The sequence below is a fragment of the Psammomys obesus genome, unplaced genomic scaffold, assembly GCF_907164565.1.
Source record: "Psammomys obesus unplaced genomic scaffold, mPsaObe1.curated_primary_1811, whole genome shotgun sequence".
Classification (NCBI taxonomy): Eukaryota; Metazoa; Chordata; class Mammalia; order Rodentia; family Muridae; genus Psammomys; species Psammomys obesus.
The window spans coordinates 3,512,785-3,529,818 of NW_026596149.1; the positions used below are offsets into that span (position 1 = coordinate 3,512,785).

Here is a 17,034-nt window from a genome sequence, read left to right on the forward strand (position 1 = left end):
ATCTCTGGAGCGGACTGCCTGTCTTCTTAATGTGGCTACCCACCCACCTCTGTCCTCAGCAGTCACTGCCATCTCTGGACATAGCCGGCTGCACACTATTCTGCAGTCTACCCCTGAGAAGTCAGACAACTCCAAGATAAATGCTCACAGTACTGAAGAGCACGGCCATGTCAGGCCCATGCCTTCAGGACAGCCACCTCACCAAAAAAGGGCACGGGGCTATAAACATCATTAAATTTTATTAACAAAAACTTTGTACATTTTAATACATGTGGAATTTTACATCTAAGTAAAATAATAGCACATTCAAAATTTACCATTTATACAAATTGTTACAGAATAACAACCAGTGGGTTAAATAAGTAAAATAAACCACACTGATTCTCTTAAATTATCTACAAAAGGTTTGACTTTCTTTAAAATTCCCCTGAACATATAAAAATAAATTAATTTTACTTTTCAATTAAATCTACCAATTAGAAATATTACAAATCAAAATATCAATCTTATGAATTTTTCACATTACAAAACAGATTCACGAACTGTATGTACAGAAGTGAGGTAAGAATGCTCAATGTCGCCAGGAGACGGGCTGCAGAGCTAGCGTGTTCTTCCAGCTTCGCACACAGTGCGGCTGTCCAACTGCAGCTGGGACTTTTCCACTAGGAATTCATGGATTTCAGAAACAGATCAATGATTATATCCCCAATCGTTTAACCTCCCAGTCTGCCATGCTGGCCCCATCAAGAGCATGGCTCCCCAGAGCTGAAAGGCTGTGAGACAGGTTTTCGGAACTTGTGGTGGCCCGTTTGTTCCGATGGGTAGTTCTGAGAGGCTGATGACATAAACAAGCACGCGTGCTCTTCCCACACCCCCTGTGTCCTTGTGGACAGTCACCCGGGTTAGCAGCCTGCCTGTGCTCTCTACTGTGCCCTACAAAGTCTCAGCAAAGGCAGAAGCATGGGGAAGGCTGCTGGCACAAGTGGTCTTCCCTGCTGTCTAGGGCCCTTTCAGCCCAGGGAGGGACCCACAGGCACTTGATTAAGGCCAGACCCTACCAGCAGTTTCCATATTGGTGTCTCTTTCTGAAAGAAATCATTCACTTCCAATTGCTCTGGTTCTCGCAGCAGCCTTAGAACTCGCTTAACTTAAGATCCCTTTAAATAGAGTATGCTTTAACACTTAAAAACCTACTTTTTTAAAACACTTTTTTTTTTTTGCAAAAGAAAATTACTGTTAGCAAAAGCAGGTGTTTCCATCCTAATTTGATCACCAAATGTACTAATCTCATTAGTAAGAAATGTGTTAAAACAACATCTGCAAAGCCCCACTCGAGGACCTGTATAATCACTTAATGAATACAACTCCAGGAGAAGAAATCGGACAGTTCTAGAGATTTGAGATCTGCCCCATGGAGCAAGCACACTCTCTCCCAAATAAGATATTTCATATTCCGACTTTTATAATAAAACCAAGTGGTTTGCAAATGGAGTAAGTCTTTAGTTTTACTATTCGTGTCTCCAGTTTATAACAAAGCTGGCTGTGCACCGAGCACATTACATTTTCTTCCTTGATAGACTCATTGCATGTGAATTATTTCACTGACAAAAAAGTTAGTTATTAATTTTTCTTCCAAAGTTCAAACACTTTGGTAGGGGATGGGGATATAGGAATTCCATTTCAGTGCAACAAAGCAACAAGAAAATTAATCAGAGCCTTCTGAGAGCATGTGTGGCACCCTTCCCTGTGCGTCCCCGCTGCCTTTCTCGCTATCTGGGGCAGGCACTGCAGCAGCCAGGGAAGCGCAGAACAGCAGCAGAGGCACTTCAGATGCTTCAAGTGTCAACTTTTCTCTTGAGCTACAGGCCCAGTTTTATCACTCAGTCTCTGCAGTTCAAAACAAAAATTAGAAGCATTAGTTCAACCCACTGTAGATAATAGCCTGTAACTGATCCGATGCGGCACAATGGTTCCTCCTGAAGTTCGCTATTGTCAGCATGGTCACCACAGTGGGCGTATGTAAAGGCATAAAGGTGCTGCGCCAGTCCTTGGATACAATTCCCACAGGAAGGAACGCATTACTGCTTTCCTCAGAGGAGCACTGTATGGCCAGCACTGTGTTATGGCCTAAAAAAGCCACAGTATTGACCCCACATTTGTGTATGTTCTCTCTTTGAACATACACATAAGAGAAGCTTTGGCCTCTCTTACCTAGTGGGGTTCCACCTCCAATGTTAAAAGCTGAAATCACACACGACATGGTACTCCAGGGATCTGATAAGACTCTAACTTCCCTCCCAGTCCAGCCTTCCTGTTAGGACTCTGTTGTTTGTTTTGAGATTGGGTCTGAGCCAGGCCTGGTAGCACCTGCCTTTGTTCCCAGCACTGAGATTCAGAGGCAGGCAGATCCCTGTGAGTTCAAGGCCAGCCTGGTCTACACAGTGAGTTCCAGGAGTACACAGACACCTTGTCTCCGAGATGGAGAGCGACTGACAGACTGAGTCTCTATTACTTGGGCTTCAAACTCATGATCCTCCGGCTTCAGCTACCCAAAGCAGCTGAGCTTACAGGCACGTGCCAGTATCCCACCAGGCTGGCTAGTCTCGGATTTAATTTATTATGGTTCTTCCATTAAAACTTAATCTATTTTTAGCTGGGCTTGGTGGCGCATACTGCAATCCCAGCACTCAGAGAATCAGAGGCAGGCAGACCTCTATGAGTTTGAAGCCAGCCTGGTCTACAAAGTGAACCCAGGATAGCCAAGACTACAGAGAGAAACCCTGTCTCAGGGAAGAAAAAAAAAAAAAAAAATCAAAACAAAACTAAATGAAAAAAGTTTTGTTTTATGATTAGCCAAATTAAAGTTTCTGTTTTAAGGGGTTGGGGAAGAGAAAGAAAGAAAATTGTTTTAAATGGGCTGTCTCATGTATCTTGCTAACTAAAACATTTTGGATAATGCTATATTACAAATGACCTTCAAACCTTAGATGCCAATTCCAGTTGATATACTTAAAAGACATGGAAATTAAATTGGCTTAGTTAGACCCTCTGTTTACAATATCCAGCTGCTAAAACAATTGGTTATAAGGAGGAGGAGTAGCTGTGAAGACTGAAGACGACCCATCCATCCCCACTCACTATGAACCCTGCCTCCACAGTGCAGCACGAAACATACTTACGGTGACTTTCTGGCTTGTGCTGTCCCCGTGGATGGTGAGGAAGGGGTTTGTGGTGGCCGTGTGAAGTGGGGGTGCCTGAGTGCCTGCAAGAAGGTTGTTGATGGGGATCTGCGTGGGCCCTGGGAGCTGCAGTTGCTGGAGCTCAGGTGGGTGGTGCTGCTGCTGCTGCTGCATCAGCTGGTACAGAAAGGCCTGATGCTGTTCCTTCAGCAAAAATAACACGAAGATAAGCTTTATCCAAACAACACAGAGTCAGCAAAGCCTGATTTCTTCTTGTATTATTATTATTATTATTATTATTAATTATTATTATTAGAGACAGGGTTTCTCTATGAAGCCTTGGCTGTCCTGGACTGACTTTGTAGACCAGACTGGTCTTGAACTCACAAAGATATGACAACCTCTGCCTCCCTGAGTGCTGGGATCATAGATATGCCCCACTGTGCCAGGCTTCTCCTACATATTATTTAGAAGTAAATCACATTCACACTGTTAACAAGAGCTGCGTGTAAAAGGCACAGGCCTTTAATTCCAGCATTCGGCAAGCAGAGGCAGATGTATCTCTCTTAATTTCCAAACTAGCTCAGTCTACGTGAGACCACATCAATCAGGGCTGTACGGTGAGGTCTGTTTAAAAACAAAACAAATGAGGAGCTGCATCTAGAAAAGAAGCTGCACTGCATAATAATCCAGCACCACTTGGGAATTGCCCATTTTTAAAATTTAGTTATTGACTAATTGAATGAATGGTTGATTAATTTTGGTTTTTCAGGAGAGTGCTTCTCTGGGTGGCCCTTGCTGTCCTGGAACTCCCATTGTAGACTAGTCTGGCCTAGAACTCACATATCTGCTTGCCTCCCCCTCCCAAGTGCTAGAACTAAAGCTGTGCGCCGCCACCACCCAGCTGAATTGGCCATTTTAAAAACACGCCAGATAAATAGAGAAGTGTATCCCAATGAGGCTGTCCATAGTGAAAACAGAATAGAAACAGCAACAGTTTGGGCGCTGTGCTGCTTGATCTTGGGTAACACAAGCAGGTCATCTGAAGAGGGACCCAAAATTGAAAAACAAAAAATCCATCAGATTGGCCTACAGGCAAGTCTGCCAGGCACTGTCTTGACTAGGGAGTGATGTGGGAGGGTGCAGCCCACTCTTGACAGTGCCACCCTAGGCAGTGGTCCTCAGATACGTAAGCAAACAGATCGGACAGGTCAGGAGCAGCAAGCCAGTAAAAGCAGAGCTTCTCCATGGCTTCTGTTTCAGCTCCTACCTCTAGGTTCTTGAGTTCCTGCTGTGGTTTCTCTAGGTGATAGACATTAACCTATAAGCCAAAACAAACCTGTTCCTCTTTACGTTGCTTTGGTCAGTGGTTTGTCACAGTAACAGAGGAACAAACTAATTGAGGTTAAGTCACATTATGATTAGCTACTTAACAATTCATCACATGGGCCAGACCCTGCCAATAATTCTTTTCAAACATTTCTAAAGTTGCCATCCACTCCTAACAGAAAGGTGATTTCTTGTGGCAGTTCTGAATTCTTCCTTTTGGCAAGCATAAACTCCAATCAAGAAAGATTTTTGTAGGTGCTGACTACAGGCACTGTATTAGCCACTTGGGATACATGGTAGATACATACGGTGGATCCGTGCCTGCCTAGGGAAAGAGAAACAGTGAGTCCATGAGAGTACAAGCGGTTAGGGCAGCTGTGAGAGACTGAACAAAGACTTGGAGGATATAAGCAGTATCCAAGTGGTTACGAAGGAAGAGGTGCATTTCCAGGAACTCGATGAGAGCTTTTACAGCAAGATCGCCCAGATGAACCCAGTGAGCTGGCAGGCAGGAAGGAGGGGAGAGGGTGCGGGGCTTCCACCTTGACCACTAGAGAGATGTCAAGTCAGGAGAAAGCTTCTGAACAGAGGAGAGTTGTCCTTCTTTTATGCAGGTCTGGGGCAGGGTAGGGGTGGGGACAGACATGGTGTCGCAGTATGTAGCCTTGTATGGAACTCATTATGTAAAGTACCTGCCCTCTATGGCCTGAACGCTGGGATTAAAGGTGTGTGCCACCGCACCCAATTAAATGAGAAGAACTTTCTTGAAATCACTGTGGTTATTGAAAAACAAAACAAAATAACTGTAAAATTTTGACTTAAGCTGGGGATAGCGTGCAGTCAAGCAGGCTCATGGAAGAAGCACAATAGCTCGTTCTGGGACATGTCTATAATGCCCTTCAGTATGTGCAGGTGGGGTGAGGATCCAGAGTGAAGTCCGGGACAGAGGCCTAATCTGAAGACTAGTGGACATCTGTACACAGACCAAACCGAAACATCTGTGAGTCAAGGAAACTGCTCAACTCGATTCATAGGTAAGAAGGTTGATCCAATAATAAGGAAGAGCAAAACTGGGGGAAAAAAAGAAAAGACTAAGTGGTACCGTGATGTCATCAAAATTGGGGAAGAATAATCAACTATCAAGTGTGGCTGACAGGACAGGAAGTGGAGAATGACCAATGAACTTCCAAGCCTATTACCATCTATGGGGAAACAAATGATGAGTGAAGGTGGGCAAAGAAGAGAGTGACTTTTTGGTTTTGAGACAGTCCCATATAGTTAGTCTGGACTTCAACTCCTGATGCTCTTGCCTTCACGTCCCAAGTGATAGGGAGGATTACATACTACTCTGCACCACACACAAAAATGTTAGAAGTATACTTCATGCTATGTTTTTAGGACATAGTTCAAGCTGGGTTTGCTGACACATGCTTGAAATCCCAGTACTTGGGGAGGCTTAAGTTGCAGGACACTGAATTCAAAAAGGTGGCCAGGGCTATCCAGCTACTTGTCTCAAAAAAAAAAAAAAAAAAAAAGCATAGTGTCTGTATTTAACCTGAATATTCTCAGATATTATTTAAAAGCACTGTTAGAATACAAATTATTATAGTTACATAGTACTGTTTAGAGAATCTTTGCAAAAAAAACCCCACAGGTACAGTAGAGTTAAAACATCATTTAATATTTCTGATGTGCAGATAAAGGAACTGACAGATGGGTCTGAAGAATGAGCTCTCTATGATAATGGAATTACTATTTCTCAGGAAAACTATTTCCCTTCTGTTCCTCTACATCTCTGTATAAACCAAGACGCTCTTGTTTTCATCAAAATATACTACACTTTTATAGCATCTGACCAGGGCTGACATAAGGCAGCAATGCTCGGGGGGGGGGGGGGGGGGGGGGGGGGGGGGGGGGATGGGACATGGGATGGGACACACAACACCTTTTCTCCTGCTGAGCCCTTCTTCTCCCTCCCTAATAGACACTCTCTCCATACAGCAAATACTCTTCTCAAACCCTTAATCACTATCATATCATTCAAGTCAATCTGCTTCAATGAATGCTTTAAAAAAGAAAATTAGGGCATGGATAAAGCAAGATCAATGCTGATTTGATTATTAGAACTAGGTGACAGAACAATGGCTCAAATGTTACCTCCCAAGGAGCCTGGATCAGCTTGTCTAAAATGAACTGCTGGTAGAGTGCCAGGCAGAATGCTAGTCCAGCAAGCCATGTGTGAGGCCTGTGTTCTATTCCCCACCCCACAAAGAAGTAAAGCCTTACTTCATCCCTTGAACCATTCAATGCCAGCCTTCTTCCCATTCCACTTTCCTTCTTGGAATTTATCATGATGAAAAAGTGTGTACTCACTTCCCTTTCAGAATGAACTCCAGAAAAATACAGCTTGCATTCTAATCCCCACAGCCTAGTTAGCAAACTGCATGTTCTAACAATCAACAGACATGCCAAAGGGCCAGATAACTTCATGGGTGCACATTAACAAAGGAGGAGCCTAGACCATCCATGTCTACTGCAGTCCACCACACCAGACCATGACAAAAATAAAATACGGTAAACAAAGAACTTACAGGTGTGAGCTGCTGGGAGTTTAACAGCTGCTGGAACTGCTGCTGCTGGATAAGCATCTGTCTCTGCTGGTCAGACAGTAGTCCTAGTCCCGAGGCACTGAAAAACAACGCAGTCCTGACTTCCCTGTGCCCTTCTGAAGGGTGTGATGTCAAAGGCAGCTTCTTCATTGGGCAGCTAACAAATTCAGTTTTTAACTACAATACTACATTATTTGTAAGTTATTTTTTCTCCCTATACAGGGTGAACTAAACTCTCAAGTAAACAGGAACTCACCGTCAGGAAGTTAAACGGGAACAAAGTTAAGAAACACAAATTTATGTGTACTTGTAATAAAGTATATATAATAATCATCAAAATCTGTGATAGAGAATTATCAAAACTGGGCTGTTAAATCTTGGTGAGCCAATATTATGACTGCCATAGTACCTTTTCAGAATTTAGGATTCATGTGTGCAATGAAGAGTAAGAAAAAAAAAATAACATCTTAAGACAGCTATCCCAAGGTCAAGGCTGACATTTTAAACACAGAATATATGCATTATGACACTGAAATAGATTTTTAACTGCATTATGACACTGAAATAGATTTTTAACTGCATTATATCAGTAATTAAACATACTAGCTGGGTGGTGATGGCGCATGTCTTTAATCTCTGTGCTCAGGAGGCAGAGGTTCAAGGCCAGTCTGGTCTACAGAGTGAGTTCCAGGACAGCCAGAGCCACACAGAGAAACCCTGTCTCAAAAAACCAAACAACAAAAACACCACCACTACCATATTATGAGCAGCAAGCACTTAATTTCCCAGAGAACATCTACAAAATACATTTAAAACTCCTAATACAGAACAAGGACAACCCTGATAACATGCTGCATAGAGAAGAAACAAAACCTAACAATAATAAAAACCACACTGACATAAGTCCCTTACCTGTTAGTCAACGCAGCAGCTGGCATTGGGTGTGCTGCATTGGGTGGGACACTGGTGTGGCTGAGGGGGGCAGCGTTCTGGGATATGGTGACAGGGGTCTGAATGACACCATTTAAAGCTCCTACAATGCCATTAATTGCCAGTTGGTTACCTGGCAAAGCTCCAATTATTCCACCCACTGCAGGCACAGCAGGGATGGTGGATGTTACAGTCTGCATTCCTCCAGCTAGTGCCCCTACTGTCACACCATTGACCTGCTGAACCCCACTAACTCCTGAGCCTGGCTGAGCTGGACTCTGCCCAGCAGGAGGGGGTGTAGAAAGGGCAGAAGAGCTGCTGGTGCTTTGTCCACTGGAAGTTAAGTCCTAATGTTGGAGAGAATAAAGACTCAAGTCACAAAGAGCACAGCAAAATTGCTTAACATAGTATTAAATCACTGTTAACACTGTGTGATGTTCGTAAGGAAAACACACAAATGAACATAACCACAAAAAATAATTACCTGATTTAATACAGGAAGAGAATTGTCAGGTAAAAAGTTGTTTCCTATATGTGGGCTCTTACTGCTGTTCAAGGAATCAGGAGGAGCTAGAAATAGGAAGATAAAATGCACGTACCCTGTTAGTTGTCTTGTGTGTAAGATTAAAGGCTATTTAAGAAAATACGCTAAAGCCCATAGTCCTCTTCTTTCTAGCACCGATTTAAATGTGTGTGTGGGTGGGTGGGGGGAGGGGTGTTGAACACTGTACCTTTAAACCAATAATGAGATCATTACATTTAAATAAATTGTATAATAACTCACCATTTGTTTCAAACTTCTTCACATAATTAGTACCCCATTATGGTTTATTATGTAGATGACATTAAGAGACCATCTTAGACTTCCTTAGAAACAAAGTATTTCTGTACTCACCAGTCTGTGCTGAAAATGTGTGTATTTGATGAGACGGACTCGGGTTTGTTGTTATTGCTGGAAAAGGCACTGAGAGTTGTGCATTCAGCAACTGCAGACGCTCTTTTTTGGCAGTCAAGTTTTTAATTTGTTCTTCTAATCTTTGATTCTCAACTTGAAGTTGATGTAATGACTTCAGCATTCCTAAAACTGGCAAATATTTGGGTGATTCTTAGTAAAGACAGCTCCACTCCCACGACTAAGTATTTTTGTCAAGTGCTTCAGACATAAAACAAAAATATGGAAAATTTGTAGACTAATACTAAATGACTAGGTTATTCCTAGATCTGGATACAAATACAAACATCACGTTATACTGAGTGTGTGTACACAAAGGAAGACTGTGTGTGAGTGTGTGTGTGTGTCCCCCAAATAGACAAAACTCCGCCCCAATCAGGTTCAAGTAGTTTTTATCCTCAGAGATAAATGATGGCATTTTATTTTCCTCAAAATAAAACCTAAGTAAAATTGCAAAGTACTTTTCATGATTATTATTTTTTTTTTTATAAAAGGCATAATGAACTCAAGAGTTACAACAGGAAAAATTCACACCAATATCCTTTTTCACTTAAGAACATGTTTGTTAGTTGTACAGTTTAAGCATGCAGGAGCTGGAGGTACAGTTCATGGGAGAACAAGCCTGCACTTGGCATGCACAGGGCCTGGGTAGAATCTCTAGGACCAAAAAACTGTAACTGCAGCAGCAACCAAGCATGCCATCAGACACCTGGCAGAGTGCCTGCATGCCAGCTGCTCAACATGCTTCTCCACAGGCCCCCAGCAGGGAGCGCTGTATCTGCACCCTGCTGCTTCTCTTCTTGGGAGGAAGGCCTCATCACCTGCTAACAAGCTTTCTGCCTGCCTGATACCTCATATACTATGTTAATTTCTCCAAGGCTTGAACTTCCAAATGCCAATCAAGAGCATGGCTGTTAGGCCATGGTGACTGACACTTTAACATGACCTCAGGGCATTCCAAAGACCCTCTAGCATTACAAACCTTAACTTTTTACCCTCCTTACAGTGCCCAGATGAGACACAATAAAGCCGCTGGTCTGCCCTCTACCTATCCTGTTTAGCAGGTTTCCACCCCATCAGTTTTCTCACAATCAACAGTTTTGGGTAGGGGTAGCATCCATAAAAACATCAATTCAAGGCAATCAGCTCACTAGCAGGTTTTAGAAAGCTTTGTTTTCATAAAATAAAACACTGCAAATTTTCATACCAAAATGATAGAACCCACTTCTCCTCAATGCCCTCACTGTTCCACCTTTGCTTTTTTGTCATTTTCCCATAGCAGTATTAATACTTAAAACTGGAAGTATTAAATATGTATATATAACATATACCAAATAATTTCTTAAGTATGATTAACATTTCAATTAAATATAAAATTTACTAATTACTATTTCCTTCTTGGGGAACAGTGTCTCACCAAGCAGCCCTGGCTGTCCTAGAATTTGATCTGTGTAGACCAGGCTGGCCGAAAACTCACAGAGCCTTGCCTGCCCCTGCCTCCTAATTCCTGGGATTAAAAGTCTGCATCACCACCACCCACCTCCAACTATCCTTTTTTAGACACAGGAAAATGAATACTTACTGTCACTAGGAGTACCCTGCTCTAATAAAAACTGCTGTCCTTCATTCCACTGCCTCTCCAAAAGTTGTTCAATGCTTGCTGCTACTGGAGGCAGATTGTCCAAACCACTATTGCTTGGCTGGTCATAGCGGATCTGTAAGTTGCTCACAGGGGATCTGTCAAAAACAGTAATTCTCAGGTTAAAGGGGAGGGTGGCTCCTGGGGAGCTGCACATCAGTTTCTTGTATCATGCCCATTTTCCTGTACAAATTTTCTAGCACCAAATGGCCAATGGCAGAGGTAGCAGGTCTCATAAAACCATAAATGAGTCAGTATCTTTTTCTTCCCTAAATTATAAAATGAAATAGCTGAGAATAGTAAATAATTAAAAATCACTAGAAAACAAACTACCAATATTCCCTGTAGTAGGCTGTAAACAAACAGTATGGCCTTTTTTGTAAGATATAAGGGAGACAGACATTAGGAAAACTTCAGTGCCCCAAAACCACACAATGGCTCACAACCATCTGTAACTCTAACTCCAGGGGATCTGATGTCCTCTTCTGGCCTCCTCTGGCACTAGGTCTTCAAAAATGCAGGCAAAGCACATAATTCACATTAAAATAAAACTCTACCACTGTGTCATAATATACAGGCTATCAGAATAACACTATGAGTTTAACACTGTGGAGGAACATTTGAATTCACAACCAAAACAAACAAACAAACAAAAACCCTAAAGTTCAGAAAAAAGAAAAATTTAATGATTTTGAATTGAAAATAAAAAACTGAAAAAAGACAAAGAAAAAACAAAACAAACAAACCCCCAAGAACCTGCTTCAGTCCTAAGGGAAATCATTCCATCCAGTATCTGTGTACAACGTAGACTACACAAGTAGTTTCTAAAAATATCTTAAATTAGTTCTTCTTCAAACAATCTTAACCCTTCTAAAGCAGGTGAAAATGAACATGTGATGTTCTCCTATCCAGTCTTGGTTTTACATTAATGGCCATCTTTGGCCTCTAGTCTCCACTCTACCTTAATATCAGTGAAAGCATCATATCCTAAGTGTAGGCTCCCTTTCCAAATAAAGAAAGTGGGATCTGGAAATGAGGCTGTCCACAAACCTGGACACAGACTCTGAATGCTGCTTAGTCACCTTGAAGAGGCTTCTGTGACAAGCTGGAAAAGAATGTATTCTAGCAATGTACCAGTGCTCTGGTCCTGGCTGTAGGCTACTTAAACAACAATTTCTTTCTTTTTCTTTTCAATTTATTTTTTTATTTTATGTGCATTGGTATTTTCACTGCATGTATGTCTCTGTGAGGGCGCTGGATTCCCTGGAACAGGAATTATAGACAGTTGTAAGCTGCCATGTAGGTGCTAGGAATGAAAGATGGGTCGGTCCTCTGAAAGAGCAGCCAGTGCTCTTAACCACTAAGCCATCTCTCCAGCCCCACAACTTCTTAAAGACTTCAAGCAGTAAGACGTTCTTCTACATGCAAGCATCATGAGCTGCCCACCCATTTCCAAATACATTAGGCCCGGGTTAGCTGGGCCTCTCCACTTCAGGCTGATTTTAAAGAGTAATGTGATGTTTAACTGCACACTAAAGATAATTTAGTGCTATTCGTTGTTTCATGGCTTATTTATAAAAAAATAAAAAATTTACTACGGAAAATGATAGTATGGGATTCTGAATAAATACATTTTAGATAAATTGTGTGATACTGTAACTTTAAAAGGAGACAAGGAAATTCTTCCTTTACTTAACATAAGCAAAATTCCATTAATTGTCTCATTTGAAAAGAAAAATATAAACTGTATAGAACTATAACATAAAATCACAGCAGGGGTATAACTTTCTTATTCTGTAGTTCAAATTCTTGGTTTCAAAATGAGGACTATTTTCTCCAGATTTTAATAAAGGAAAACATTACTTTCATACAATTATATTACAGGAATTACACGGAGAAAGGTGTGCTTGGATGGACCCGTGGGAGATGGACGAGGCTGTGGACCAGTGTCTACAATGGTGAAGAGTGTGCTCACTGGACAGGGCTGGTGCCCACCTTTTACTCCCAGCACCACAAAGGCAGGAGCAGGCCCAATCTCTTGAGCTTGAGGCCAGCCTCGTCTACAGAGTGAGTTCCTAAAAAGGAAGGATTTCCTGTCTCCTGTTAACACAGTTCTCTGAAATGTATTCAAAAATTCCTTAGTACAATCTTGCTTAATAAAATTTTAGTTTTGTACAGAGAAGCCCTGCCTCAAAAACAAAACAAAAAAACCAGAAAGAAAAAAAGGAAAAAGTGCTGCTTAGCAAACATTCCCCAACTGAATCAGCAACACAAATTACTCTTTTTGTCAGAATATGAAAAGTTCGCATTTTCTGTTGTCATCCCCACCCAAATCAATGTGAGGTTGTTTATAAACAACCTGGAGAACACGGAGAAACAAACTACACACAGAAAAACAAAGACGTTGGAAATGGAAGAGAAGACAGATATGGCTAAATTCCGTGCCCTCTATGAACTGACACCTACTGCACAGCACCCCACCTCTCATTTAATAGTTCCATAATCCCGCTCCACGGAGAGTCCTAAAGAAATTTAACAGTCTCATAACACAATGGGCAGGCTCTGCTGCAAACAATATAAAGGACCTAAAGGGGTCATAGGAGGCGTCAACTAGACACTCAGGCAAAGCTCAAGCCAAACAGTGACAGTCGTGCTTAGTATCTTAAGGCATTAGTATTTTATGAGCAAAAACAATCACCAAGTCAATGCATTAATCATACCAGAAGCTAAGTATACAAATGGTAAATAGTTCACACTGATTAGAAACATGAAAACGTATTCCTTTTAGCTTAGAAATTTAACAATGTGTTTAAAATTAACATTTCAATTAATTTAGAATAATTTTTCTTCACTGTCTAGACAGATTTCTTATCTACAGAATGCTTTTATAGCCTCAACAAATGCACACTTTCCTGCTCAAGATAACAGTTTCCAGACCTCAAGTGTCTCTGGCCCATGCTTCACAGAATAGACAATGCTTACCTTGGAGAGAGGCTTCCCCGGGGCGAGCTTCCCCGGCCAACCAGGCTTCGGCCGTTGTCTCCAAGATCTTGGTCTGCAGGACAAATATTGCAGAGCTGAAAACCTGACCCCTTTCCCAGATAAGAGGTTTGAAGCTCTTGTTCTAAGTTTTCCTAAAATACACATCAAGCCTGTCCCAGAATCTTTGTGGACAACCTGGCATGTCGCTAGTTGAGAGCTGTTGAACTAGAGCATGTAAAACGTTGTCCATACACATTTTTTGGTGGGTGTAGAAGGCTATGGACTATGTTCTTCTTTCACTCCTTTCAATTTTACAGCACAGAACCGTGGTTTGAATTTGCAGTGCCCTCCCCTCAGCCACTTTTAATCTCTACCGTTACAGTAACGAATCACAGCTGTAGATGGCTAATCTGTATGCTTATCACCGCAAATCCTTATGCTTTGTATTTTGTTTAACATCTTGTATCCCAATGGAAGTAACAAAATATATTTCTACAGCACCCTATACACCAAGACTAAAATTATTAAGTTACTCTTCATACCAATAAAATATATGAAATAAATTTCCAAATTGGCAAAAACAAGTAGAAATCTGGATATCTGTATGAAACGAAATGTTAACCCTGATGGAGTGCTGCTGTGCTGAGGTCTCCCTGTCTTAAGGAGCTTGTACTCCACCTGCAGAGCTCTCTACACTCCGTCTGGCCTCTTTCAGGCTTGTACTCCCCTCACTCTTTTTTAAGTCAGGTAGCCGCTGACCCTTCAACGGTAAAGATATGATAAGTGATTCATTCTTGGTGAACTGATAAAGTCGTTCCGTCCCCACAAGCAAGCAAAACTACTTGAACATGTCAACAAATTCTTAAGGATAGACTGAGACAAATATAATGCAGAAGTAATTAAAATAGTACAAGAGACAAAGGCTACAAACTGTCAACTGGTTAAAAAAAAAAAAAAAAACCACAGGGTTACTAAACACTGTAGAAATTCTCTAATCAGATTGTTTTTAACCAAGTTTGTGTGATTCCATTTCATGAATTATGCAAATAAAGGTTTGGGCTATTCAAAGCAAGAACGAATGCTATGTCATTCTCCTTGCATAGAGCTGAGGACCGAACACATCTGTCAGAAAAGGCACTGTCCACACTGCTGCCTGCTGATGCTCAGCTTAAATGTTCACATTTCAGAGAGTAAAAAAACATCACTGTTTTGCAGCGTAACACTTTCAATTGTGATTCTTTTGGTTTTTCAAAAAAGAAGACAAAACCACAATCCTCTATTAACCACATCCCTAGCTGGCATGCTTTCATTCTTTCCTGCCTTTCTTCCTTTCTTTTTCAGAAAATAACCTAATACAGAGAAAATTTACATCAGGGAGGGGCTTTACCTGTTTGGTTGCTTTCAGACTGAGCTATGAGAACTGCCATGGATGGATTTGGATTTAATCTACTGCCATACATATGGGCTGGTGCCTGACTAAGAGAAGATCCAGAAAGGGTATTTGCCTAAATGAAAAGAAGCACAATAGTTATTAGTATGTCAGGCTGGGAATGCCCTAATGGTTTTCCTCCTATAGTCTTAGCAGTACTCTCACCTCTCTCAGAATACCAGCAGAAATGCTCACCTTCTACAAAGCAAATGTTCTGCTTAAACATATGTCAGTTTTTGAAAACTAAAGTATTTTTAAGGAGTGGCTCATTCAATGAATCTAGTCTACACTAAACGTAGTAGTATGGTAACCATGTGGACTACAATTAATTCTTTAATCTCATTAAAACATTTAAAAAAATCAGGCAGGTAGACAACAGCTGTTTAACAAATGCTGCCTCTCTAAAATCACAAGCTGGCTGAGAAGGTCAAAGGTTCAATTTCTACTTCTAGTATTTTAACGGCTCAAAGCCACGTTTACCTTTGCTTAACCCTGTCATTAGAAAAACCCGCAGACTGTTTTGTTACTTCCTGTTTTCAGAGACTTAGAAGCCTGCTGCTGGTGCTGTTTTGTTTTGTTTTTACTTTAAAGGAAAGCAAACAGGCATCACAAGTATGTTTTCTATACAATGCAAAACTCAACCAATCGCAGCTTTCCCTGACTGTCTTTCTGGCAGGGGGCCAGTTCTACTAGCTGAAGCACTCCTCCACAGCCTGCAACTCATTCATGTTGTGACCACAAGTCTGAAGGCCTCTAACTGGGACCTGTGCCAAACAAGCAGAAAATAAGCCCTTGAACAGATGAAGCTAAGGAGGCTGGCCAAAGTGCTGGTAACACGGTGCGCCTACACTCCCACTTCCAGGAGTGCCAGAGCCCTAAGATGTGCCATTTTGGAAACAAGTCTATTGTTCACACAATACTGTAGTAACAGAAAGCTCCTACTAACCCTGAAATAATTTTCAGAATTACCAGAATCTCAAAACAAAGTAAATTTATTCCCTGTTTTCATGACCAAAATCAAAGCATAGTTATTTCAGAACAAACCTCTTTTAAAAAAACTTAGAAATGCAGTTTTAACGGAAAAAAGCAAAGAAAAAAAAAGAAGGGCCTTGCGACATGGGTAACAGATCTCAGGGGAGACTGACGACAACAGTTATGACAAATACATGTTTAGAGTATAAATGATTTCCGGCCAACTCTTATCTCAATCAACAGTGTGTGTGGCATTTGTCCAATTTATTAAGTAAATATGAAGACTGTAATTTTATAATCCATAGTAGTGATTTCCATGATACAGAACCCCTGTCTTTGCTTTCCACTGTTCCAAAGTACTTTTTAGTTCACAGTCTATGTGTAAAGTCAATCTAACAACTGTATTTTTCATTTTCGTTAAGGATATACATAAAGAATCAGTAAGTTTGTATAATGAATTCTTGTTTAATAATTGGGTAGACAAGTAACAAGTCTCAGAAACTAATACTTTAAAGTTCTTTCCATGGAACTTTTTTATTCTTGAGACACAATTTTTAAAAGATCAGCTAAGCATGCAGAAAATGAACTGCAAGGAGGAAAATATTCTCTTGAGGTTGTTTGCTGACAGAAGAGGAGACCTGAATGCAGTGGGGAGGCTGGTGGGCGGGCCTCAGCACCTGCACAGCAGGAGACGGCCTGCAGGCTCTATTTGTCCTCTGCTGTCATCTCTGCTCTATAATTTACTAGCAGGGATACCTTTTCAGTTCTGGGTTTAATCACGAGATCCAACTCTTTTGTTGTTTTTGTTTGTTTCTCCTTGGCCATCTTGGAACTCACTCCATAACATCCTGGAACTGAAGCTGCCTATGCCTCCCAGGTGCAGGGATTAAAGACATATACCATCACCACCAGAGGAGAGCCAAGTATTAGAAATAATTTTTGAAAGAAGGGCTCCTGCTTCTAAGGATCTATCTATCTATCTATCTATCTATCTATCTATCTATCTATCTATC

At 41.3% G+C, this 17,034-nt stretch overlaps 1 protein-coding gene across 6 annotated transcripts in view; it reads right to left on the minus strand.

Moving 5' to 3' along the window:
• Positions 1 to 220: 220 nt before the first annotated feature.
• Positions 221 to 17,034, minus strand: part of Mllt10 (MLLT10 histone lysine methyltransferase DOT1L cofactor) — a 138,437-nt gene continuing 121,623 nt past the window's right edge. For all 6 annotated transcript variants that reach the window (XM_055593711.1, XM_055593713.1, XM_055593712.1 and 3 more), the window contains 9 exons: positions 15,008 to 15,125; positions 13,621 to 13,693; positions 10,582 to 10,736; positions 8,943 to 9,131; positions 8,532 to 8,617; positions 8,030 to 8,394; positions 7,100 to 7,196; positions 3,180 to 3,383; positions 221 to 1,887 (listed from right to left, as the gene is read on the minus strand). In XM_055593711.1, coding sequence (XP_055449686.1) covers positions 1,843 to 1,887; positions 3,180 to 3,383; positions 7,100 to 7,196; positions 8,030 to 8,394; positions 8,532 to 8,617; positions 8,943 to 9,131; positions 10,582 to 10,736; positions 13,621 to 13,693; positions 15,008 to 15,125 — 1,332 coding nt within the window. In that variant the 3' untranslated portion in view covers positions 221 to 1,842. The remainder of the gene's footprint in view (positions 1,888 to 3,179; positions 3,384 to 7,099; positions 7,197 to 8,029; positions 8,395 to 8,531; positions 8,618 to 8,942; positions 9,132 to 10,581; positions 10,737 to 13,620; positions 13,694 to 15,007; positions 15,126 to 17,034) is intronic.